The sequence below is a fragment of the Notothenia rossii genome (assembly GCF_949606895.1).
Source record: "Notothenia rossii genome assembly, chromosome: 1".
In the NCBI taxonomy this organism is placed as follows: Eukaryota; Metazoa; Chordata; class Actinopteri; order Perciformes; family Nototheniidae; genus Notothenia; species Notothenia rossii.
Window position 1 is genome coordinate 41,977,712 of NC_136912.1, and position 27,193 is coordinate 42,004,904.

The 27,193-nt window shown below is 39.0% G+C and overlaps 3 protein-coding genes across 5 annotated transcripts in view; all 3 read left to right on the forward strand.

The window, feature by feature from the left end:
• Positions 1–449: 449 nt before the first annotated feature.
• Positions 450–3,041, forward strand: LOC307012813 (general transcription factor II-I repeat domain-containing protein 2A-like). The gene is made up of 2 exons (XM_079640001.1): positions 450–2,797; positions 2,925–3,041. Exon 1 carries the CDS (start codon positions 1,312–1,314, stop codon positions 2,791–2,793), a length of 1,482 nt encoding a protein of 493 aa, XP_079496127.1. The 5' UTR covers positions 450–1,311; the 3' UTR covers positions 2,794–2,797; positions 2,925–3,041.
• A 2,550-nt stretch (positions 3,042–5,591) lies between these two features.
• Positions 5,592–7,299, forward strand: LOC307029278 (myeloid-associated differentiation marker homolog). Its single transcript, XM_079665081.1, has one exon. The coding sequence runs from the start codon at positions 5,956–5,958 to the stop codon at positions 6,862–6,864; it is 909 nt and encodes a 302-aa protein (XP_079521207.1). The 5' UTR covers positions 5,592–5,955; the 3' UTR covers positions 6,865–7,299.
• Positions 7,300–8,113: 814 nt separating this feature from the next.
• The window catches only part of LOC307029263 (testis-expressed protein 2-like), a 63,814-nt gene continuing 44,734 nt past the window's right edge, over positions 8,114–27,193 (forward strand). The window contains exons 1-2 of one of the 3 annotated variants that reach the window (XM_079665054.1): positions 8,114–8,520; positions 9,545–9,636. The gene's annotated coding sequence lies outside the window, so the exon portion shown is untranslated. The remainder of the gene's footprint in view (positions 8,521–9,544; positions 9,637–27,193) is intronic. The other 2 variants (XM_079665052.1, XM_079665053.1) reach the window with 2 other exon arrangements.

Here is a 27,193-nt window from a genome sequence, read left to right on the forward strand (position 1 = left end):
AAGTACAAACCACAGACTGTCTTTGTCATGGCGAATACAGTCGCTGGTTTATTAATGTCTGTAGGCCGTTGTTATGAGTGTGGAGTGAGCATATACAACGTTAGCTTAGCCTGGTCGACCCAATCTCCATTCAGAAAACAAGCATTTTAAAAGGTTTTTCGCCTGCCGTCTTGTCTGCAGACTTGTCAAAGCATTAATTCATGGTTTTTACTAACCGGTATCAGTATGTTGTTATGTCGACATCATTTAGAAATGTGTATTACAATTTAATCACGGTAAAATATGTTCATTTTGTTGTGGTTGTAGCTCCCGAGCCAGCGCGTCTTGTTTGAATGATGCGAGTAAACACAGCTGGCAGCCGCGGTGAACCTCGAGCGACTAGAGCAGGGGTCGGCAACCCGCGGCTCTAGAGCCGCATGCGGCTCTTTAGCGCTGCCCTAGTGGCTCCCTGGAGCTTTTTCAAAAATATGAAAATGGAAAAAGATGGTGTGAATATATTTTTTGTTTTAATATAATTTATTATCCAATGCTGTAAAAATGTGTATAATAAATATTTAATTTAATTTAATTTAACATTTCTGTCAACGAAGATTTACGTCATAGCCTGCGACACACGTTTCAGCTCGGCGTAGTGCCAGGGTCAGGGCTAGACTGGATATTCGCGACGGAGGAGTGGGAGGGGACTCCGCCTCACGTCATCGAGGGGGAGGGAACTCCGCCTCAGGTCATCAACCAATCACAGCAGCGTAGGGGGAGGGAACTCCGCCTCAGGTTGCGCGTGTTTTAACCGCGTAATTTAACCGCGTAACTCTGAGGTGCTAACTGTTGCTAACAAACCGGCGGGTGTGTCATGGGCCATGGATCCCAAAGGGAACAAGAGAAAGATAGCTGAGGAGAACAGAGGATTCAACAGTTCTTGGACCGAATCATTTGCTTTCATTGCCAATGCGGAAGGATTGCCTGTATGTTTGCTTTGTAATGAGAAATTGTCAAATAACAAAAAGAGTAACGTGGAAAGACATTTCCATGGAAGGCATGCTACATTTGCAGCCGAGTACCCAGTTGGGAGTGAGAGAAAAAGTGCGATTGCATTACTTCTGGAGAAATTAGAGGAGCGCAAAGATAGATTTAAGAAGTGGATTGCATCTCCAAACTCCACTACTGCTGCTAGTTTTGTTGCAACCCGGGAGATAATAAAGCGTGGAAAACCGTTCACAGATGGTGACTACATGAAGGATTCATTCATTAAAATATCAGAGCACCTATTTTCAGACTTCAAAAACAAAACCGAGATAATAAAAAAAAAAAGACATGCCTCTCTCCGCAAAGACAGTGAAGGAAAGGGCCATTAAAATGGCAGACAACATCACCAATCAGCAAATCAAGGACATTAATTCAGCTCCAGCATACTCAATTGCCTGTGATGAGTCGTGTGATGTGATCGATATTGAACAGGCAGCGCTGTTATGCAGGTATGTGAACTCTGATGGGCCGCAAGAAGAAATGATCGAATTAATACCACTGAAAGGCCAAACACGCGGGGAGGACATATGTGAGACTGTGCTGAAGTGTTTAAATGACAATGGAATAAACACCAACCACCTGATTTCAGTGGCTACAGATGGGGCACCCAGTATGAGAGGATCACAAAAGGGGTTTGTGACTTTACTACAGAAAGCGTTGGATCGAAATCTGCTTGCATTTCACTGCATCTTGCACCAAGAAGCACTGTGTGCACAAACATTCCCACCGGAGTGTATGGAGGTGATGAACCTTGTCATCGAGATGGTGAACAAGATAATTGCAAAAGCATTAAACCACCGTCAGTTCCGTGCATTTCTAGATGAAGTTGACAGCGAATATTCCGATCTCCTGCTACACAACAAAGTCCGGTGGCTGTCCAGGGGTGAGGTTTTGCGTCGCTTTGTTGCTTGTTTAGAACATGTGAAAACATTCCTGAAAAGCAAAAACCTGAACTACCCGCAACTGGAAGATACCGAGTGGCTGGAAAAACTGCACTTTATGGTGGATATGACAAGTCACCTAAACATGCTGAATAAAAGTCTCCAGGGCCGGGGAAACACTGCACTGCAAATGCTGGAAGCTGTTTTGTCATTCGAGCGCAAGCTGACTGTATTCGCCAGAGATGTACAGCGAGGCACGCTCTCTCACTGCCCCTCCCTGAGAGAGTTCAAAGAAGCCCATCACGATCAAACACTCAACGGTGATTATTTACAAGGTGCGATCGTTGATATGCAAACTGCATTTGGGAGCAGATTTAGCGAGTTCCGAAAGGAAAAAATGACACTATCTTTCCCTGTCACACCCCTGGAGATTGACCCGTCCTTGTTGCACACATTCCCAGGAGTAAATCAAGCTGACCTTGAAATGGAAATGGCTGATATAGCTGACAAAGATTTATGGATGTCCAAATTCAAAAGTCTGACAGCCGAGCTTGAAGACGTCACTCGCCAGAAAGCCCAGCTTGCCCAAAGCCACAAATGGAGCGAAATTGAAAGCCTCCCAACACCCGAGAAACTTGTGTTTGAAACATGGAATGCTCTTCCAGACAGTTATAGGAACATGAAGAAATATGCATTTGGAGTATTATCCATCTTTGGATCAACATACCTGTGCGAGCAGATATTCTCAAACATGAACTACATAAAATCCAAATACCGCACCCGCCTCACAGATGAGAGCTTGCAGTCCTGCGTAAAGATTAAAGTTACATCTTACATGCCCGATGTTGAGAAGCTGTCCAGTGATGTCCGAAAACAGAAGTCACATTAAACGGGTAAGAACACAATCCTGTCATAGGCACATATTTAGTAACAAAGTGGCTGTTTTTATAAAGTGATTTCTGATTTTTGTCAGTATATATTTGGAATGACACAGGGATATTATTGTGTTTTGTTGCTCAGGTCCGAGGATGGCTGCATTGTATTGTGCGTGTCAAAAGAGAAGAGGGTGCTGCTGCATTTTACCCTTGCACATTTGCAGAAAACTAAAGAGAAGAGGATAATGCACAGAAATCGAACTTAAACTGTATTATTTTAATTGTAGATACTTTACCTTTTCAAAAGGCTGCTGTTTTATTGCACTCTGTCTGTTGCCCAGATAAGGGGGAAAAGAGAAGAGGATTGTATTGTATTGTATTATTGAGGATTGAAAAGGACTGCATTTTATTTCCATGGGGAGGTCTGAAATTACAGGAGGCCTATTATGCACGTTGCACATTTTGTTGTTGTTTTTTCGAATCCTAAAATAAAAATGACATAAAAAATCTGATTTCTTTATTGTATTTCTATAATTTCATCAATGCAACGAAACATAATACATTAATATTATAATGGGAGATCAACTTAAAGCACCATCGTACAGCAGAGTAGTCACGTGGTGCGTCATTCTCTCCAGGATGCGCTGCAGGGAAAATAAACATTTAATCATGAATGCTCATTATGTATTTGTAGCCTACTTATAATTTTGATAGTAGGCTAATATAGCCACTTACAGCATGTGTTGCCTTCATTATAAGGCTTATATAAGGCTTTTAATTTTTTGCGGCTCCAGACAGATTTTTTTTTTTTTTTTGGTCCAATATGGCTCTTTCAACATTTTGGGTTGCCGACCCCTGGACTAGAGCGATGTGATAGGATACTTTTTACAATCCAGTTACACAACATCTATGTACTCTCCTCCTGTAGTTATTGCAGACAGGGTTTCCTCTCACAGCGTCTGTGTTCATAACATGGAGATGTTCTCCCTCTGCTGCTGCTCCTCCAGTATTACAGACAGCCCCCATCTCTTTTCTGATGATGTGCAACCTCTGAATAGTTGCAATTCATATTATTACCACAGAGGGGCTCAAGACCCATGTTGAAATTTGTAGAAAAGTAACATATTTACAACAGCTGCACCCCAAACTAAAGACATTCAGTATATAACAATTTCCTGATCAATGGGGATCAATAAAGCATCTCTCTATCTATCTCTCTATCCATCTCTCTATCTATCTCTCTATCTATCTCTCTATCTCTCTATCTATCTCTCTCTCTCTCTCTCTCTCTCTCTCTCTATCTCTCTATCTCTGTTCCCAGAATGTAATTTTAAATTTGATATATAGATATTTGTTTGGACAGTAGAGTTTTTGTCCAAAGGAATACATAAGTAAAGAAACTCACCTCTGTTTTAATGCACTTATTTTAAGTGGCATTGTAAGCTTAACCTTATTGAAAATGTACGTTATGTCATAATGTTTGTTTGATTTGAATCATAAACTGATCCCATAAACCAGGGGTGTCAAACTCAAATACACAGTGAGCCAAAATAAAAAAATGGGTACTAGTCGAGGGCCGGACTGGTTCGATGTTTATTGCAAAACTTATTGAAATGAACTAATTGCAAATATTAAACCTGGAACTAGCAAAGCTTAAATGATTGCCTATAAAAACAACATTAAACATTAAATAATCAGTTGCATTCATTTCTTATGGCTCTATCTGCAGCTTTTCCAGAGTCATTTCTTATGATTACATTTTTCCACAGTTCAACAACAGCTTCAAACTATTTCCCTCAAAGAAAAAACCAAACATACCCTGTTGTTGCAAGAAAAAAAGTGAAGAAGGAAACATCCATTGAAACTCAGTGTGCTGCTGTGTGATGCTAGTTCAAGCCAGATACTTGGCATCTCATCTTGGGTGCAACTTCAAGTTCATCAATGTTTGGGCTCAGGCTCTGAGCTGAGGAAACCCTCAGGATTGAGTGAAGGTGTGCGTGCAATATACTGGCGGGCCAGATCTAATAGTAATTACAAATTATCCTGCGGGCCGAAATTAAATCCACCACGGGCCCCCGGCCCTTGAGTTTGACACATGTGCCATAAACAAATACATTTAAACAAATACATTACAGCCATGATTCTGGGCTTCATCAGCTCTCGTCTGTCTTCTCCCTTCTGTCAAACACAAGTTTCTGAACTTGAGCAGTGTGTGTGACACGAGGGAATTGATGTATCCACCGTCTATTCATAACACACAGAGCAGGTGTGCCGATACACAGAGGCAAAGTGATTGGCTGGATCTCCAGAGGACTTTGCTTGTGTACACACACACACACACACACACACACACACACACACACACACACACACACACACACACACACACACACACACACACACACACACACACACACACACACACACAACCACACACACAAACACAGAAGGAAAATACCTGCATATGCCCTCTGTAAACAGAGCAGATTTTCTGAGCAACACTCAAATGATTTACAGCACTCAACTTATCATCACTTCTTGTTTTAATGCAAACTCTCCATGGAAACAACTGTTCAGATAACTTCCTGTAACCATATTGTATTAAACAGAGAACTACCTAACCTGCCACCATATATTATGTCCCCAGTAGTGCCTAATGTACCCACAGTTGTTTTATTACCTCAGAGGAAAGGGAACAGCGTTTCATGAGAATAGAGAGTGGGAGGAAGATAACCGTGTTTGCATGAGTTTTATTGTGGTTATCTGCAGCTACCTTTAGTGAGACTGAAAGCACTGCTGCAGCCTCAAAAAGGAAGTAGGCGAGGCCTTTTTTGGCAGCGACAGTGCTGCAAAAAATGTTCCAGGAGTTTTGAATTTTTACTTTGTGTGTAATAACGATGAAGCACTGTTGAAAAACAGAGGACAGAACTTGAAGAGAGCACCATACCTGATGGTTCAAGTGGAAATCTGTTGGAGGGGACTGATTCCATGGACTGTACTGGATTATTCTTCAAAATTAGACGAATCATTTGTGAATGGTTTTGGCTTATTGTAAAGCTTTTCAATTAAAAGGTTTTTGGTTTTCAATCTGGAGGAACTAAGACCAAGCTATTGTTGCACAAGTAGGGATATCTTGCCTCTTGGATACTGGATCAACCAGATTCAACATTGTGACAATGCCTGTGATCGTACTAGAGGCCAGTGACTTCACCAGTCCCCTCTTCTTGGTACGGACATGGGAGGTCTTATCCGGATGCATCACCTTCAGCCTTGTGGCCTCCCTTGAAACTCCTAAGGATCTGTCTGACCTCCACTCCACATTCAGGATCTTCTGCATGTTCATCTGGTGCTTCTTCTTCACCCTGACGCTCCTCATCCACATTCTCAGCATCATCCAGTTTCACAGCCTTATCCCGGTATCCTGGAAGAACCTCACTATGACGACGGCAGTCTTAGGCGCACTCATGGGTCTCAGTGCCTCTGTGGTTTTTGCCTGGATGGTGATGCATCATGGAGGGAGGCTGACGCACACTGTGGCCGCTGCTGTGGCCTCCTGCATCACCTTCCTGGCCTACTCCTCAGAGACTTATGTCCTTCGCACCCAAGCCCATGAACAAAGAGGATACATGGGCAGCAACCCTGGCCTGCTGAAGATACTCCAACTCTGGGGAGGCTGTAATATGATACCCCTGGTTATGGAGGTGGTCCACAGCCAGGGTTCTGCATCGGGACTACCTGAAGTACTAAGTTGGCAGCTGTGGGTTTCCACCGCGTTTTATGGAGTCTGTGTTCTCATGTCTCTCGTCACTGTTGTGGTGATATTAGGAGACTTAGCCGGGAGATGTTTTTTACCTTTTGACAAATTCTTGGCTGCTTTCAGTATGATTGGGGTGTTGCTCTACATGGTCGCCACGGTGATTTGTTTTACTAAGATCCTGCAGCTGAAAGAACTCGGAAATAGAGCCCCCCCTGGAGTGACAGAACTGATTATCATGGAAACAGTGGTTGCCAGTATTACACTGTTAGCTTACACAGTGGACCTCGCCTTCTCTATTAAACTGTTGTGTGACAGGAGTCATGCATAAAATAACACAGTGAATGTATTGCAATATTCAGATCACGTCATTGGCAAGTATGTAAAAGTCAAACTAAGTGGATGCTTTTGCTGTGAACTATTGCTGTGTTACCAATGTATATTTCCATATTTAAATTGCTAACTTGTAAGTCCTGTATAAGTTGTTTATAAAGCAAACTTAATGACAAAAAAACTAACAAACTAATAATTTAGCACAATTGATCTGACATGTGAACGTAAGAGGCAGCTAGTATCAGGAGGTAGAGCGGGTCAGCCATCGCATGTTGTGTGATGTTGCTCCTGAAGGATGTACATAAGTATTTGTGTGAAAGAGAATTTGACCTTGATATACTGTACCTTTACCTCTGGCTATAAAAATGCCAGTGTATTTACCAGCCAGTCATGGGACATTTATGGTATAATAAACATGTGTGAACTGACGGCATCCTTGGACATAATAACCTGGTGTATTTTGTGGCAGCTGAACAGCAGTCACCACTGATAAGACTTACAATATTAAACAGTTGACTGATATCATCCAAAACTAAAAAAGTGACACCAAAATCTTCAGGCTAATAACAGGTAATGCTCATGTTAAAGCTCACAAATCAAGCTAGTGTGAATTTAAAGAGGCTCAATGTGAACAGTTGCAATTTACTAACACTGGGTGGCAACACTCAATAACGGTATACGCCTACTTAAATCACAGGACTGGGTTTGTGTCAAATATACAAATTGTTTACCTACAGTACAATATATTGCTCTTGTTTTTATATGATAACAATATATATATTTTTTTTATTGCGAGGGATTTCAATCAACATTATATGGATTTGCTAATTGACTAAACACGTAGCATAATAAATATAAATATACATTCCCGTGCTACAGTAGTTTCTGTTTAATGTTTATGTAATCGGCCATGCTATTCACTATAATAGAATATAATTTTCAAAAATGTACATAGAAAATGATGGGAAATGAACCGGCTTAATAATATTAACAAGACTACTGCTCCTACTAATACTACTAGAACTACTATTACAACTAATACATACAAATAAAGTAATGAAATGAAATTATAAAAATTCCACAATAACAACAGTACAGAAAAATATAGATTGACTACATTATAATAATACATAATGTTTGTTTAATTACAATACATTGAATGTATGAAATCAAGTAATTTCAATATGTTTGAAGGAATTGCGATCAATTATGAAGCACTGTAAATGTGCTAACAGTGCCTTACTGTATCATTGTGCTTGTTTCTTTGCATTGATAAGCCACTGGGCAACACTGAAATTAATCATTTATTCACATTTCACTCTGTTTATATTCTGACGTCTGCCTCATCTGCTCAAGGCATTTAAAGAAGCTCTGCCGAGAAATGGATTGGCAACCCAAACCGCCAGCCAGTTATGTTATACCCCGGCTCGGGCTTGACTACTCTGGTCTGATAAACTGCTGCGTTTTTTTCTTTAAGGAAGTGAGTGCAGTTAGTCAGTTGTCAACAGGCTGAGCGAGAAAACGAGCCGTAGATACTACATGGTACGTGGAACTGATAATACAAACGTTACTGTTCGTTACCGTGTGGAGAAAAACCATACGACTCATCTCCGAAGTTCACATTTCCGAATAAAAATGAAGACCCCCGGACACGGTAAGCTATCTTTCTAATTTAAAAAAAAACATTTAGCGAGTTTAGTGAGATGACTTCGACTAGCAGTGACTTTAAAACTATTTTTTAGGAAGCTAGTTGTTTAGGTCCGTCTGTAAAGTGTAATATACGCTAATAAAACATCTCATTCATTTGTCGTTGTTGTGGGCTTGTTATTTTACATTCCTAACAGACTGCTTTCACTAGTCGTTGTTTTCCCATTAAATCCTAGTGTACGTTAGCATGCGTATTAGCCGATGCTCCTTCCAACAACACACACATGTTACATGCTTGAAATGAGTGATGGTTTGCCATATTGTCACAATCTATAAATATTGTACATTCATGCCACCTATGGTGTGAAGTATCTAAGTGCATTTAATCAAGAACTGTACGTAAGTACAATTTTGAGGGACTTGTACTTTACTTAAGTATTTCCATTTTATTCTTGTTTGTACTTCTAGTGTACTACAATTCAGAGGTAAATATTGTCATTTCCCTCCACTACATTTATTTTATACCTCTAGATACTTTGCAGATTTGGATGAATGATAATCAACACTTAAATAAGACTGTAGTAACACCTGGTTTCAATTCACATGCTACCAAGCAGTACATTAAGTCATTCAAATTAGTTCCACCTTTACCAGCTTTGATAAATACTTTAATGCATCAATCATTATAATCAAAACATACAATAAATATGATTGTGAAATGGGCCAATCTGCATAATGAGTACTGTCATTTTGGTAATAGAAGTATATTTAGATGCCAATACATTTGTACTTTTTACTTGAGTAACATTTTGAATGCAGGACTTTTACTTGTAACAGAGTATTCCTAGACTTTGGTATTTCTACTTTCACTAAAGTACAATATCTGAGTTCTTCTTTCACCTCTTCCTGATAAGAACCTACTCACCAAGAAAAGCATAAACCCTCCCTTATATACTGCCAGTTTTTATGAGTGTGTTTTGCACCGACACCTGTATTTATTTTGTCTTTTCTCTTGCTGATGTGTTTCTCAGAAGCCCCCTTAGCATCGTGGACATGTGCAACCTGACTCTGCAGGAGGCAAATGCAAATCCCAGGCTGGATTGAATGGCACTGAGGATACAAGGTAAGCATTTGCCAGTAAATTTGAACTCATTATTGATCCGTTTCCTGAGCTACAAATGACCTCAGCGAGGGCAAAGTCTAGATACAAGGGAGAGGGAGAACAAACATAGCTCAGAAGAATTAAGATCGGAGCAGGAATTCTACTACTTTCAGGGCGATAAAAGGACACTTAAGGGAAATGCAAAATCTATATGAATTTATATTTCTTAACTGAAGTAACACAAAGAGATGGGAGATGTCAACATACTGTGTTTTAGCATGGGAATCATAAGACATCTTGTCTATCGAGATACTTAACTCTTAATTGCTAAGAGCAGGTTTGTCATCTATGTCAATCACCTGTAGTGATCCTGGTGCATAAAACATTTGAATATTTAAAAGGCCTCTCTAGAAGCTTTTAGAAATGCCACACACATTCAGGGCCTTCAACTATAAGCCCTGAAGTATGCATGGTTAAAGTCAATAGAAGCAAGGTGTTCTACAGGTTTCTTTGCACACCTTAAGGTATATTTAAAATGTTAAGCATCTCGCTATGCAAGATGTCTTTCCTCCAACACTGTAACCGGTTTTCTGTCTCTCCAGTTTTTCGGCTCTCAGTTTGTGGCATGTAGCTGTAGAAAAACATCAGCGCTCGTCTGAGTTCAGTGTCTCCTGTTACAAGTGACGAGGCTAAAACTGCTGTTGTCAGGAATGCTAATATTGCGCTGATTGTTATGGACCTAAAAACAGGCTTTGATATCTTGCAGCCAAGGTTATGTAATGTGGTTTAATTGATCACAAAATGTGCCAAAGGGATCTTCACAAAGAAAGCTCCTGGCCATGGCCCAGCGCTCAACACCAGACAATGCTTTTTTTTGGATTCTAAAATTCTCTTTGTCTCTCCATATATTCATTGTAAATGATCACATGATAATGTTCAGTTCTATGGTGTATTGCAACACTTTAATTGTTCTCACCCTTGCACTCCCACAGTGTTCTCTTTGTCATTTTCTTGGATGTTTTTGGGTTTAGGCTTCATATAGAATTGAATGACTTGAGAATACAGTTGCTGTGTTGTTGTCAATATTTCACACTTAATGGTGAATTGAATTTCAAATGTGCATGCACCAGTTAAATCTTGTATAATATAACGGACTGTACACACTGAGAATTTTCTTCCACACAATCCCTTCATTTATTTCGTCTGAGACTAAGGCTGACATACAAGTCAAACAGCATTGTAGTGTTATTTGTACTGTAAAGTATGGGATTAGCTTTCTAACATTGTATTTCCGAATAAATACCTGATTCTTTGTCTTATGTAATCAAATACTGACATATTAAGATATAGAAGGTATTGTTTGCATATATCATAGCTTTGATTTGTTACTATACATCGAGTATTTGATCCCAGTTTGCCTATTTATATGATTTAAAAATGCCAAAACTTGGCATTATTCAAAGAATACATGTAGTATATTTCATTAAAGGGGAAATATCATTTCCCTTTTTAGGTTAATATTTCAGTTTAGGGTTTGTAATAGAACATGCTTACAGGTTTTATTGTTCAAAGAACACACTATTTTTCTAATTTTGTCTGACTGAATATACCTGTGTTCCTCCTCTGACTGAAACACTTCACATAGTGCTGATCCCTTTTTAAGGGAGAACAACAGAAAGCCCAGCCTGCTCTGATTGGTTTGCGAGAATAATATTGCAGATCTTCTTTTCAAGCTCTTGTTGGAGATACTGGATCCGGAGCGGTGTATTTAAATGAGCCTGCATGACATAGGAAGATTACGATTTTAAACTATTTAATATCCTATAAATAAGACAATTATGTGTCCTCAAGACCTAGAAGAGCATATATCCCCAAATATTCAAAACAAGCTAAGTCCATTTATTAGGTTTTATATTCCTTACAATAAACACCCAATAACAGATTGAGTTTATTGTTTATCCCTGGAAAGTACTTTAGCTCTAGGTAGGGCTGACATCATGGAAACAACGTTCTATGTCTACGCTGGTTGCTAGTTGTTTATCATTAGCTACTTTTTAGACAATTCTTAATGAGGAATAATGGCTCATACTTTAGTCAGTGCCTGCCTTTTTTATAATATCCATCTTTTCACTGAATGATCGTCTTGAAAAGGGTACTAACAATAATTCCGCAACAACATCATCTTCACCTGTTGCCATTTCAACGTAAAAGACGAATACAACTTCAAATTAATTGCTACGTTGCATTTATCTAGATCCTCTGTCTCGAGCCAGTGAACTATCGGGCCTTCTAGAATACCCTGGAACCGAGGGAAACTCTGAAAGAACATGCCCATTGGCTACAAATCAATATATGATTGGTTGATCAAACTGTCAATCCAAATGTACGCTCTCATTCAGTATGAGGGCCAGGGCATTCTATCAAGGATATAGAATACCTTGGTTGAAGGATATTCTACTCAGAGACCCAGAACAAGATCTGATTGGTTGCTATCTTTTCTAACACAAAACCACTGAAATGCGTAGTGCATGGTCCGAGAAGGACAAACAAGTCAACGTACCACTGTAATATTACAGATCAACAACACAGATACGATTCTTATTTATTCATTTTATTTACATTTTATTTATATAATTAATTCGATTTTTTTTTTTGTTTTATCCGAGTGTTCCAGGGTGTTCTCTGAATACCTTGAAGGCTGCTACAGACACATCACATGTTGGAGGGATATAGGATTTGTGTTCATTTATACAAAAAAGAGTGCTTATCTTTTATCTGACATCTGTCTCAGATACGACACTGGTACATTGTTACACTTAGCTGTCAAGTTAGACAGGGTGAGAGAGAAAGAGAAAGTCAAGAGAAAGGGAAAACTAAATCAGGATTCTAACATGTGAAAGACAGATGGAGGTTTTGGGTTTGAGCAGCAGGTGCAGTGACCTTTCCCCACTGTTACTTTCCTCAGAAGGAGTGTGTCATATGAATCTTTCACGCCGAGACGTGGAACATGTTGCGCTTATCATACTCTGCGTAGGAGCCGGCCTACACCCCTGTTGACTGAACAGCTGCTTGTAGCTTTGACTCACATATGGCCTTCCAAGTTCTCACCATGTCTGATCTATTAATATAAACTATTATTTGTCTTCTTTTTCTCAGTCAGGGCCAGTGTAATATTTAATTTAATAATAATAAAATCAGGTATGCACCCATGTAGCCCTCTTCAGCACGACAATTGGACTTGTACTTAAAGTTTTTCATACATCTGCTAATATTAATCTCCTCCATTCACACAATCCATTTCGATGGCGTTCTTGCGAGTATTGTCTACTTCATAGAATGCTTCATAATGCTCAAGAATGTAAAAAACTGTCCCATTGTGATCTGTTTTTCTTTGTTTATGCCTGATCAAGACCTACAAGATAAGAACCTTTCTGAAAAACTTTGCTCAGTTTGCTTTCTCTCACATGCTAGCATAATTTGGCTTTTGGCTGTTAAACATGTCCGTTGGCAGGCCCTTGACTTGAGGCTTATTTGGATTAAGATAAATACAAACAAAGTCTTCTTCTCTAACAACAGTTCATTTTATTAATAAAAGGTTATTTGCTCCCTGCTTATTCAACATCTTCTCACGCTCCGTCAGGCCCTCATTCAACAGAGCCTGTTTTGCAGGTTTAAAACGCAGACTGCCTTATTTAGTGAAAGACACCCCAATCAGAGTGTTTTCTACTTTTTGCCTACCAGTAATCTAATGGACAGTGCAATATATACAAAGCCCAGACGTACATGTTTTCGATATATGACGTTAATATACCTGGGCGGCCCGCTCAAATAAAGTCTATGTGTAGGAAACCCTTCCATCATAACATTTATGGCAATAAGCGTATTTTTCATGTAGAGTGTAACGGGACTTCCGGTTTTGGGCAAACTGCATGGGCATTACTCTAAATCCTCAATGGTAATGTTTAGATGGATTTTGGAACTTCCCCTCGATTCCATTGGCTCTAACGGTTCAAAAGAGGTGTCAATCATCAACATCGACCGAGGGGGGCCAGAGATATGGAAAATACACCCAAATGGCCCCAGAAATGTTTTCTTTTTTCTAAATCTCTCTAAAAAGGTCAAATTTCACTTGTTTTGCATCAATCTTGATACAGGGTACTTGTTATAGTTTGGATTCCTAAATCTTTTAGTCTACTATCCCATCATTCAAGGGTGGTTTTCACTATAAGTAATGTTTTGTTTTTGGACGGACACTATAATTTACATGTTTTTACTAGGGATGTAACGATATACCGAATATCGCGGTATCGCGGTAAATAAACTTCCCAATACCGTCGTGAGACTGACAAAATCTACCGCGATTTTCAAAAAAAAAGTATTTAAAAAAAAAAAAGTTTTTTTTTTAAAACACTTTTTTTTTTTTAAACACTTTTTTTTTTTTAAACCTTTATTTAACCAGGTGGTCCCATTGAGATCATCGATCTCTTTTTCAAGAGAGAACTCTCTAACATGGCAGCAAGTAGGTTACAACATGAAAATAAAACAACAGATAACACAAAAGGACATCGTATTTACAGGGCTACATTTACACACCTAGAGACATTGACAAGTATCAACCATATATTTATATCTCGCCCTGTCAATAAGCCTGGCGTTAGACTTTTTCGCTGTCCGTCATTTCGACAGACAGGATCGTAAAATATCCCTCATAATCCCTTATTACCCGTCGGGTCTGAAAAGTTCACGATAGAGCATGCTCATGAACTGTCAACGGGGGGGGGGGGGGCGATGTTATGCCGTGTGTGCATGCACCTCGCGGGACGCGCACAGCGTAAAGCAAGACCTCCCAGACATGTATTGATCTGTACGGCAAAGTACGGTTTGGAAACTATATCATTTCCTTTTGGAGGGCATGCATAACACGGCATAACACCAGAGCCTGGCTGCGGGGAAACGTTGGCGCTGTTCCGAGTTTGTTCTAATCTGTCAAAATGACAGACTGCTTTCAGATTTTTCCGTCATTGTTAAATAAAATATTCGGTTAACGCGACCACTGGTGTCCCAGCAACATCAGTACCAAGCGACAGAGTTTTTTCCAGAGCAGGGGATATTGTAAATGCCCAAACATCCCAGCTTATAAATACCTGGAAATGTGGACATTCTCATATTCCTAAAAACCTGTCTGATGATGCTGAGTGAGTGACTAGTGAGTTTGAGTTGAGTTACTTGAAAAACTAAAGTGAAACTTGATTTATTTTATTGCAGGGTCTGATTATTAAATGTCCTTGTTTATTTGTGAGATGCAGTGGCATAAAGAAAATGCTTACTTTGTTTGGTAGTACTAGTAGGTAAAAAAACACTGGTTTTCTTGTTCCAGTCTGTTACTGTCACTTTGTTTTTGACACTTTAAAATACTGCTATCCTACAAAAATGCTGTAAAAATCAGATTTATTATGTAATAAAAAAACATTTTCCGAGTAAAAAAATGTTTTATTGAAGAAAAAAAAATTCTGATTTTTTTTTTCTTCCCTTTATTATTCAATATCGCGATAAATACCGTACCGTGGACTTGTTATCGCGATATTATCGTACCGCGAGTTTTTGGTATCGTTACATCCCTAGTTTTTACTATGTTCAATCTGAATTTACTTTAAAATAAAAACAACTATATTGATTCTGACTCTTCTACATCTAACTCACAGGGTTTATCATTACTTTGAGAAAAAAGATTATTAATGTAACCCTTTTAGAAGGGAAGATATAGTCATTTGTTCTGGGCATGTCATTGTCGAGCCTGAGGCCTGAAAAACAGGCTTGGGGCTCAACAGGTTAAAGCCTTTGGTTATGTAGCTAAGCATTGCTTCTCCTTGGCTTCTCTTCAGCAAACATCACAGTAGTTACAGACAGGTGCTCCCCCTCACCCAACCAACCACTGAGATAATGACCAATACTGAGACATGCACAGAATGTGTCAGACTGCCATCCAGCAGGCTGTTTCAGGTGCTGCCTCCATTGTACGCTGACACTTCCATTCATCTCGCTACCTTCATAATAATGACTTGTTACCAAAAGAAAGAGACTGAGGTGAGGTGGGAGGTAGGAACATGTATAAATATATCCTGTCTATAAATACTACCTCAGTTTCTGAGATATTATTCACAAAGCTACAGTACAGGGCTCTTTTGGTGAGAGAAAAGGGCAGGGGGGAAACATTGAGATGTGAATTAATTTCCTCTAAAGCCACTCCTTTAGAAATGCTAGCAGTCATTCACCATGATATACAGATTAGACTAGAATATGATTAAATGGCTCCATTACTCAATAACAATGAAATATTTTGTCTTTACAGTTTGGCTGACCAGTGCTTTTTTCAATTTATTTCACTTTATCCAACACTGATAACAAGTCAGTAATGCAATCCACACTTTAAGTTGGGTTTCTGTTTGGTTGATTGGTGGCCAGGAGGGCACAACTGTTTCTAAATTTGATTAAATTGAAGGAATTCTGATGGTAAGATGCTTTTTTTTTTAAAGAAAATGTATTAGAAATGTATCGGTTATTTTATGTTGTATCTTAAACTAATGATTATATGTGGAGACCTAACATCTGTTGATCTTATCAGTGTGTGATGTCTCTCGTGCTTCAAAGCCTGCTGTGATGAAACCGTATTGGGTTGCAGGGAAATGTAATTAGCCCAGAGGAAGGCAGACAGTCAGTTACTGGTGAGGTTAATGTCATCAGAAATGGGACAAATCCACAGCCCAAATTCTACAGAGAGACGATCACATAAGCTGTGCTGGTTTATGGCATTTTCCATTCTGAACTTGTTGAAATGAATTACTGTAGTATGTTGAAATTTGGACTGTAATGTGTTTGGAAACAGAAGATTCTTTGTGGAGACAAAGCAGGAAGATGGTTCCGTCTTATCCCGGGGTTGAGCCAGATGTGCCAAACTGGGCAGATGTTTGCCCCAAAGGCCTGGATGCAAACTGTGGCTTTGCTTACTGATCCATTCCCATGTTGTTGTGTTGGCTTTGAGCATTAGTTCCACTGTGACTTGGTTCTGGATGAATCTTTTTGGTTAGCCTGTTTGGCGTACAGACCATTTTTCTGTTTTTCTTCAACTTATTCCAAAAAGATAAAGTGTAGCTGACTGTTTTACACCATCATTTCTCAGAAAGATACACCATAACTAAACGAAATCAGTCGGCCGAGGCCGAGCGAAAAGAGCCCTGGTTTGTCTTGATAGTCTGTCTGCGAAACATGATTACACAGTTAAACTCTTGCCCACAATTAAACAGATCTTAACTCTTCTTTGTTCCTATCAACATTTGCGTGCCAATAATGGGCGACTTGCTTTAAGGAGCCTACATGTGACCAGCTTTTTATTGAATAATTACTGCAGGGAGGCTGGTAATTAAAACGGCAATGAAAGAACTCAATGGAATTTCAAGCAAAACCACGAAAGAGCAGCAAAAGCTAAGAATCTGCTTTGAAAACAACTTAAAGAAATTATGAAAATAATCTACGTATTTCTTTAGTTTTCAGTAAAAATGGATGGGTCTCTCTCCTCTGATATTAAGGCTGAGCCGGTGTGTGTAACCGCAGCAGAGGCAGATCTTGATCCATGTCGCCGTTTTTTCAGCCAAGGTGTTCATTTAAAAATAATGAGGTCTTGTTGACAAGGTTAAGCAGCTAAGTGAGCAGTGCATTATTAACAGCATACTGTATGGGTCAGTGAACGAACATGGTTTGACATGACTGAGTCTTACCAATTATTAACTGCATAGAAACACCCGGCGTCTTTATGTTTTGTTTTGGTTTGGTTAGTCGTGTGAAGCCTAGACTGTGCTACTTTTACAGTGTTTTTCTCTCTTCTCCAACTCTGTTGCTTAACACAGGATTATTGTTTTCTCTCTTCCTTAAGGCCGTGGCCCAGTCCTAAACACGATGCTTTGCGTTGCTTTTTGGATTCTAAAATGATCTTTGTTTCTCCATATCCTCATTGTAATTTATCACATGATAATTTTGTAAGTCTATGGTGTATTGCTACCCTACAATGGTCCTGACCCTTGCACCCTTACAGACACTGTGTACAATTCTTGCAGTATTCCAGTTTCGTACTTGACAGTTATTTGAATTTTAAATTTGCATCGATTAGATGCTGTAAAAGACTACTGTCCATACTGAGTATTTTTTACAACACAATTCTATTTTGTCTGAGACTAAGCCTGACGTGAAAGTTAAAACACATGTGTATTCTAATTTGTAACTGTAATGTATGGTGTTTTAGTTTAGTTTAGTTTAGTTTATTTATTTATAGTGTCGTGGACAGTCCCCATCGATGAACTGTCACAAAAACAGTAAATGGTGCAGCTTTAGCCGACATGGCTAATTTTCAGCTGTTGTCCCCGGCCAGATGGTAATAGACACCCTTAAAATTACAATATATCAACAGCATTAGTTATAAGAAAATATATAAAATAAAATAAAAAAGAGGAAAGACAAGTAGATAGAGGTGTGAGGATAAAAGAGAACAATAAACACACATTACTGCATACAGTAAATGTCACATATAGCACATCACAATCACATAACAGAAACGAGGGGCAACATCCATGATCACAACATGTAACACTCACGCCATACTCAACACAGACTAGTGTGTGCAGGTGTAGTTCTCAGTGAATCATATTTTTAAGTGAGCTGTGAAGGTGGTATGTGTGTGTATGTCTTTGATTTGTGAGTTCCAGTTGTGTATAGCTCTGACCGAGAATGATGACTGATCAAAAGTACTCTTCCTGAATGTGACTGATAGGTCGCCACGTGTGGAGCTTCTAGTGGTCAGTCTGGTGTTGTTACGTTGAGTAACCAATGAGTTAAGAGGTGGAGGGGCTGTATTGTGCAGGATTTTGTACACCAGAACGATGTTCCTATACTTTATTCAATCTTCCCAACTCAGGATGTTATGCTTGTTGAGGATGGTACAGTGATGGGAGCGGTTAGATTTCTGGTCCAGTACTTTGAGGGTTTGTTTGTACAGGGTTGCTAGTGGCTTCGGTGTGGAGCTGTTAGTTTGCCCCCAGCTTGTGAGACAGTATTTAAGATGTGACATGATCATGGCATTCATGTATAATTTGGCAGAATTCAATGTCATTGTGTTTCTTATGTATTTAAAATTTGCTAGGCTAAACTTAACTCTTTGGGTCACTTTTTTTACTTGTGTTTTGAATGTTAAATTAGAGTCAATAATGATTCCAAGGTACTTAACCAGAAGCACAATGTTAATATGTTCACCTGAGATGCTTATATTTGACACAATGTTGCATTTTCTTTTTGTGAAAAACATTCCAACTGTTTTGTTGACATTAAGCTGAAGACAGGAGCGGTGTAGCCAGCTAGTGATCAGCACTAAAGCTGAGGTCAGTTTATCATTAGCCTTTTGCTTTGTATTGGCATGCACATACTGTATATCACAGTGTCATCGGCATATAGCTGTGTTTCCACACCAGGACAGACAGATGGGAGGTCAATAATATATAGGGCAAAAAGAAGCGGACCAAGTATTGAACCTTGTGGTACTCCGGTGCTTAAGTCTAGAGCTGGAGAGAGTCGATTATTGACGGTAACATGCTGACGCCTTCCACAAATGTCTTTGTTTTAATAATACCTGTTTCTGTGGAATGCAGTGTCAATGTGCTATGACAGCCTACAGAGACAGTCCCTTTCTCTGTTTCTAAATACAGGATTATTTTGTACTTCCCTGACCTGGTGGACGCTCTGTCACATGCTCTCCTCGAGCCAGAGTTTTTGCACTGCTGTGATCCACAACAGCTGAGCCATTATTGCAGGCAATAATTGAGCAATCCCTCTAAACTGATGGTCAGCGGAGAACAAGGGTTAAAGCCTGTCAAATCTGTCATAAACACTCAGTCATCAGAATGTTGGAGAACAGGAAAAACAAGTAGCTTCTATATCTGTTTGACTTATTTTTATAACAATGGCGGCAAACGGCACACATCGTGAAACTTTTAGTCATATATCTGTTTATTGATTTTACTGGGTGTCACGGGAGTAATTCTCACATATGCAACTGTAAAATGTGCTTATTGAGTTAGGCCTGACAAAAATGGAATACACCTTGTTTGTGTTAAACAGGGTTGTGAAGGTTACTTTAAAGATGTAATGATAGTTACCTTTTTAAAGGAGCTCTTTGGGGTTGTCTCTTTCCTGTAGTATGTTATATAGATTTGTGTGCATATAAATATCTGCATGGTTTGAATCCCTGTGTTCCCTCCAGAGGGAGTTTCTCTCCCACACACTCTCCCCTCTGCCTTAAAACCTCCATTGGACTCCTTTTGTTTTACTTCCGTAACATAGTGACATCACTCTGTATCACTCACACTTCTCTCGGTTAGCGCTCAAACACATTGTACGTGATGGGCTAAGGGGCGGGACAGCTCTAAGCGGTTGACCAATCACAACAGACAGAGGGTGAAAAGAGGTGCTGCAGCACAGGCAGTATGAGAAAAATTAGCTTTTTGAACATTAAAGCATGGAGACATGTCCCAGTAGAGACACTACATACTGATATTGAAATGAGCATGATAGGGCCCCTTGAAAAATATGTAATCGGTAACCTAATCTAAGAATCACAGTAAAAAAAGTTGGGAAACTTATATATCTATATATCCCACTTTAAATTGGGATATATATTTTTGAAATCCTCTGGAGCAGAGCGAGGAGCTGTGGATTATGGTTATTGATTAATGCATCGGTGTTTCTTAGGGTCAAAAACACTAAACTCACAACTTAAAATGAAATCGTCTGGCTTATTTAATAAAAGAGCACATGTTCAATGTGAAAAGTGACAGTAGATATAGATTAGTTGATTAGTATATATATATATATATATATATATATATATATATATATATATATATATATATATATATATATATATATATATATATATATATATATATATATATATATATATATATATATAGGCAGGCAGGCAGGCAGGCAGGCAGGCAGGCAGGCAGGCAGGCAGGCAGGCCACGGCCGAAAAGACACAACGGTGCAGTACACACCAATCTGAGTAGGGCGACAGGACGCTCATCGACGGCCCAACATCTATCGAAGCCGAAAATCGGCCCGGTGTGTCCGGGCCTTTAGAGTTTTACTCGCTACAGGGTGTACTTTGAGGGTTTGTGACTCTGCAGACCGTTTACATGAATAAAAAGCTACAAAACACACAAGGGGACGGGTAATAACCGGAAAAGCATGGAACCTTTAATACACACACTTAAACTTGCACACTATATTTTATAAACATATGTTCACCTACTGAATTAAACAAGAACAAATGAAGCAAAAAGTGAAAGCATTCTTTAAACTAGAGATCTCAATGATAATCTGGTTCCACTTGAGATTGTTGCAATCTGTGTTGTTCGCATGTGCTTCTTAATATATTATTCTTTATTTTAAAATGTATTGTAACATTCTAATCTTGCAAGTAATCCCATTTAAAGTAAAAAAAGGTGCCTTGTTTTATGTATCGTGGTTACGTAATCCCATTACATGTAATCCATTACTCCCTGATCCTGGTGTTTTGAAAGCAGGACAATGACTTTCTAAAAGCAATAACATAATCCTATTTTGTCAATACACATTGTTTATCTTGTTTCATTGATAAAGTATTTGGCAGAGGAAGGCTGAGAGATGTTATGTTCTCCCCGCCTATCATTCAATCTGCGCCTGTCTCACCAGTTTGTCAGCATTCTTGAGAACAGTTTCGGTTCTGTTGGGCTGCTTTTGTTTATCTGTCTGGAATCTGTGTGTTTGAAATTCATTTAGCAGTTTACCACTAACTCTTAGTCACTAAAACATGCCTGGACAAACCTTTATCTCAGCTGATGCCGTTTCAGCATTGATATCTTATTAAGACTGCTAACATTTTAATATAAATGTTATAAATTTTACAACAATGAGCACATTTCTATTTAAACGTATTTCTTTAGACAATAGTAAAATCCTTTTTGTTTTATAACATGTTATTGATAGAGGCTATTTTTTTAATCAGGTTTATAATGCATGTTATTTTATTATTCTCTTCTCAAAGGTGCTTTACAAATAAAATGTATTATTATTATTAATAATACTTTACTGGTAATTATACCTAATAAATATACTAATAGTAGTAAATAAGGCAAAACAAATATATTTGATAAGACTGTATCATGGACATCTCATACCATTGCAACTATTTCTATCGATCAGCCAGTAAAAGCACATAAGACGCCTTAAAGTTTCAACAACAAAAATATATATATGTTGTCATCTTTGCTTTCTCCCTCCTTTTACAATTACTTTTCAATAAAATATCCAAATAATATTGCCAGCAGATATCTCTAAACTGTCACACCTACGGGGCAGTAAGCTGTTGGCTCCTGTAAATACAATGCTGGCAGCTGCATTCATGTGAGAACTGGGCTGTGAGACACTTTACAAGTCATTAGCTAAACTGACAGTGTAAGCACAGGGAAAACCATTACTACTGCAAATCAACATCAGGCTTTGAAGTGGGACTTCTTCTAATCCCTTCCTAAGCAACCTGGATATGGTTTAGGGATCTGGGATGGCATGTGTGAGCATGTTTGAGTCTTTAATAAGGTATTTTTTTATCCTCTGTCCCTCCCTAGGCCACTGATGCCATCTGAAACAGTTGTGTATGACATTTGAGAGGCTCTGAGGAGGCTGCCATGTGGTGTTGTATTGGCAGAAAGCAACAGGCAGGATGACTTGTAAAAATCCCCCTGCAGCGTGGTTACTGAGCTGCAAACACCGGACACACAGCCAGTCAGCCACTTCTACTGATATGTTAGGCCCACATGTATTAACGAGATATTTATTTGAGGTCGTAAAAATAATACTGCCCAGCCTCTATGCAGACTCATGTTTTAGCTTCAGGAAACTGACACAATATCATTGTCTGTTGTTGTAGACTGTGACGGTTGGAAGTGTTCCCCAGATGGCATGTATTTTCCCGTAGTCATGTAGCAGCCATTTTTGTTTGTTAAGAATTCAGGTCTACGTCTTCAGGGCCGTATCCAGGATTTCCTAAATACCGAGGTCCAAATATGTTAGGGTGGTTCGGGGGGTGGTTCCGAGATTTTTGGGATTTTCATGATCTAGTTAGGTGCTTTTTAAGTCCTGTGGGGGGTCACAAATTGGATAATATATTGATTTCAAACCATGTCAGTGGGCTACAGCATACATTAGTTTTGAAAGTGTAATGCAGGGCTATTCAACTACACATTCAATTGGGCCAGATTTTATAACTACAAAATTCAGCTGGGCCAGACATTCAGCGGCCTGTAAAAAGCGGGTAGTGACACATTTTAAACCAACACATATTACTGCGATGAAAAACATGCAATTTTTATTCATTGTTCATCTAACAAAGGTAGGTCAAAAAGTGCATAAAAACACAACAAATTAGCATTAATTTAACAGAATCTGTAAAAAAAGTGCACAGTTGTAGCATTACATTTGTTTGCTTTAGAAGTCAAATATTCAGGTTATGTTTTTTGAACCAGGCACATCACAAAGTGCATTTACTGAATACAATAATAGCAGTCTTAATAAATGTCCTCACATACAAAAAAAAACAGCTAAAGAGCTCCAATGCAACACAAAGAGGTAGTACTGTAGTAATACTATTTTTTCACTTTTCAAGTAATAACAAAAAAATCATACGTTTTGGTCACATTTGACCCAGACCCATTACAAAGTGCATTTAAATGAATACAGATAGAACTGTCAAACCCTTCAGTGCACAAACCCATAACAAGGGATATGGGTAACTATATGAATGAATACTACACTACACGTCTACTATAGTAAATAGGTGCTTACTATCACCTGATTTGTGATTTGTCATCGCTGACTTTCTCAATGGGAGAAGGGACATTTTTAGTTTTGAACAAGAGCAGTGATTTTTGGCTCATAGGATATCAATGCAATCCTAAGACATTGGTGAAGAGTGCTGTCAGTCAGGGAGCAGCGAGTGCTACTTTTGATTGAGTTCATGTGTGAAAAGCTTGATTCACATGTGTATGTTGACCCAAACATACTGAGCACACAGATCGCTACTTTCTGAACGTTAGGGAACTGCTTTTTTTTGACATCACTCCAAAACTTCGCTGGCCCGTTAGTGCGCTGCATGTCAATAAGTTCCAGTGTATATTTCCCCTTGTCGATGCAGGGGGGGGGACCACTTCCTTTGCTCTGGTTGATACGTCCCCCTCTATTGCAACAGTGAAGGGGTCTCTGGCAAAGCCCATCACCTCTGTGGGCAGAGCAAGTCCATCCAATCGACCGGCAAAGTTCTCTTTCAACCTCGCAATGAAATCTGTCATCACATCTGTAATTTGTGCCGGAGATGTGATGTGTTTGGGGAGCGTCGGAAAATGCACCATCCGACCCGTGCTCAAGTCGGTCGCGAAAAGGGCCAGCTTGACTTGGATCTGCTCCACAAGATCAATTACCGTTTTGTCTCTGTTTACGCTTCAGAGTTGAGAGAGACATGTTTTAGAGTTGCTATCATAGGACCACCGTTACTAGCACCACTAGATGCACTTTCACAAAACGTGCTGCGTTGTGGTTTGGTGGTTTCTATGCAACGCGGAGTGTTGCGTTCATGGTCTGTACTAGTGCAGGAATTTGGCTACGGGAGGCTGGGCCACTCGGGAGTTGGTTCTGTGCCGCAACTGGCCCGCGGGCCGCCAGTTGAATAGGCCTGGTGTAATGTATAAGAATCAGTTGATTGCTACTATTAATTATCTGGACATGCAGAAGAGGCTAAAATGATCACAAAACATTGTCAACATTCATTTTCCATGTCTCTCTCCTTTCCATAACCTGCGGTCTGCAATCTTCCATCTTCTTTAGTCTCTCTGTCTTTTTCCTGTTCATTACTATCTCTGTCCTCTACTCTTTCTCTTTGTTCAATCTCTCCCTCATTGTTCACTTTTTGCTCCTCCTAACTTGTCGCTCCTGCCACTGAATCAAAAGCAATTCAGTTATTTAGTTCATTTCACTTGTTTGTTTGCATTCTTTTTGTCATTTAAATCTGTTTTGTTTGATTATCAAAAGAGAACAAAGATGTAAGCAAATTGTGTTTTATACAATTGTATGTTATTATGACATCATAACTGCAATAGATGTAGGCCTATGTTGTTTGACAATTATGCCTATTGTAAATTAAGACTCTTTGATTTCTCTCTCTCTCTCTTTCTCTCTGCCTGTCCTGTCTCTTCCTTATCAAAGCTGAGCTTCGACTGACGTAGTCTTTTCATTATATCTGAGTCAGTGTAAAAATAAAATAATACAATGTTATATCTCCATTGTTTTACTCAAATTGAAATGAAAGAACAACATTACAACGTTTGTTAAAAGGTAATCCTTCTGACATTGGATGAATGTAATTCAATTTAGCTCTCTAGTTAGTTTATTCACGCAATTTAAACCAAAGTATAGCTGCAAATTGCAATATAAGTTAGTGTGCGTGTTGTCGGACGTCCACTGACTAACGTAGAGCGTTCACACAGGATCTGCTGGTCATATGATGTCCTGATGAACAGAAACGCAAGCCGCTGGACTCAGATCTCTAGATACTTCATCACTCCTTCGCTGCTCCGGTACAAGTCCGGGCTGCTCGGCTGCGGTGGTTTGTTGTTGATACATGTCATCTTCTTCTGTTTGCTTTAATCGAGGCTACGCAGTTATGCAGCGCCCCCATCAGCAGTAAATGGAAGTTCTACAAAGAACCCCATTCAGTGCAATTATTTCACAAGTTGTGTATACACAGCTCGAAAAATATTACCGAGGTCCGGACCTCGGTGACCTCAATGGTAGATACGGCCATGTACGTCTTGATGAGCTGCAAAGAGTTGATGACTTCTTCTTGGGAGTCTTGTCATTCAGATGGTATATAGAATTAAGGATTTTAGGAAAATAAAAACATCATAAAAAACATCACATCAAGTAGCTTCTCATGAAGCAGCTTCTCATGAAGCAGCTTCTTCTCTCAGTGTATGGTTGCACAGCCATTTGAGATGAAATGTTTACTTCTAAATATAATTCAGTATTCGTTTTAAAACATCTGACAATTGTACGGTCTCAATGCTAGTGTTCTCCTAAATAGTATGTTTATGTGGTAAATTATAGTCACATTTAGAGTAAAATAGACGATTTTACAGTATGTTTTGAGTTAATGAAAGTTAATGGAAATATTTGTGTAGGCTACACATTTCCAGTGTTTGGTTGTAGTTATTCCAACCCAATTATGTCACTTGTTGTTGCGCAAAACCAAGATGGCCCCAGCCAAGAACCAACAGCCAAAACGCCGAACTCAAGGCTTCAAAACCGTAGTCGACAACAACAATGTGACATCAGAGAGACTACATCTACTACTACTTGTTACATTCTGTGATAACACAACACCACTGGCTTTGCGAGTGCTGTATTGACTGTGAATGACACATGGTCATACAACCACCCATTTAACTCATTATATGAGGGAGGTTTTTTTTCATTCCTCACAGTCACATCCTCAGTGTGATTTGGAGCTTCTGATGAGGTGATGCAGTAGGTTGTCGAATTGTTAGACACTGAGTAACACTACCCTTGACACTTCAATCAAAAATAATTCTAAGAAAGCACCATCCCTTTTTATATACTTAATGTTATAACATTTGGCAATGATGGTAAAAGGATTTATCCATGTTGAATATTCCTTTCCCTTTTTTTAGAGCGTCCCACTTTTCCTCATCTCACTACATTTAGCTGTTAAAGCTTAAGTTGTGACTTCCTACATTTTCTGTTTTGACATTGTGAAATCCTTAGAGGATGGTATGTGAACTTGTATTGAACTCAAGGAAACAGAGATCTAAGAACAGGAGGTCATCTTGTTAAGAAAGAAGTGACAGTTGCACTGCTCACTAATGAGGCATCTTGTCTTGTGGCTACATTGATCGCTGTGTAGCCTGGCACTGTCAAAAGATGTTCACCACAAAGGATTTCTCCCTTATCGGTGAACCATGACAAATCTACCTTTTTAATTAATCATTTGCAATACGTCACAAATATCAGATCACTATAATTTTCTTCAAACTTCTCTTTAATTGAAAGCATGTTGGGTATCAAATCCAGCTTCTCAGTTTCACGGAAATACTGTCAAATAAACAATATCTGACCCTTTCTGCAAAAAGCTAGACAACATTTGAGATTCGGGATTCGTTAAAGATGTGTTCTTGGTGGAAACGTTGCCTATTTGACACTACTATGCAGTTACATATATATTTCGGGCCATATATTGGGAGTAAGAGCAACATAACAGCTTGACTTTGTGTTTCTGTTACCACTTTAATTTGGCAACCATGACTAATAGGGAGGCGTGTGGTAGGGCTGCTCAATTAATCGTATTTTAATCACAATTACGATTTTGTCTTGCAACGGTTATGAAAACAACATAATCGAAGTAAAACGATTATTTATTTTATTTTTTAATTTA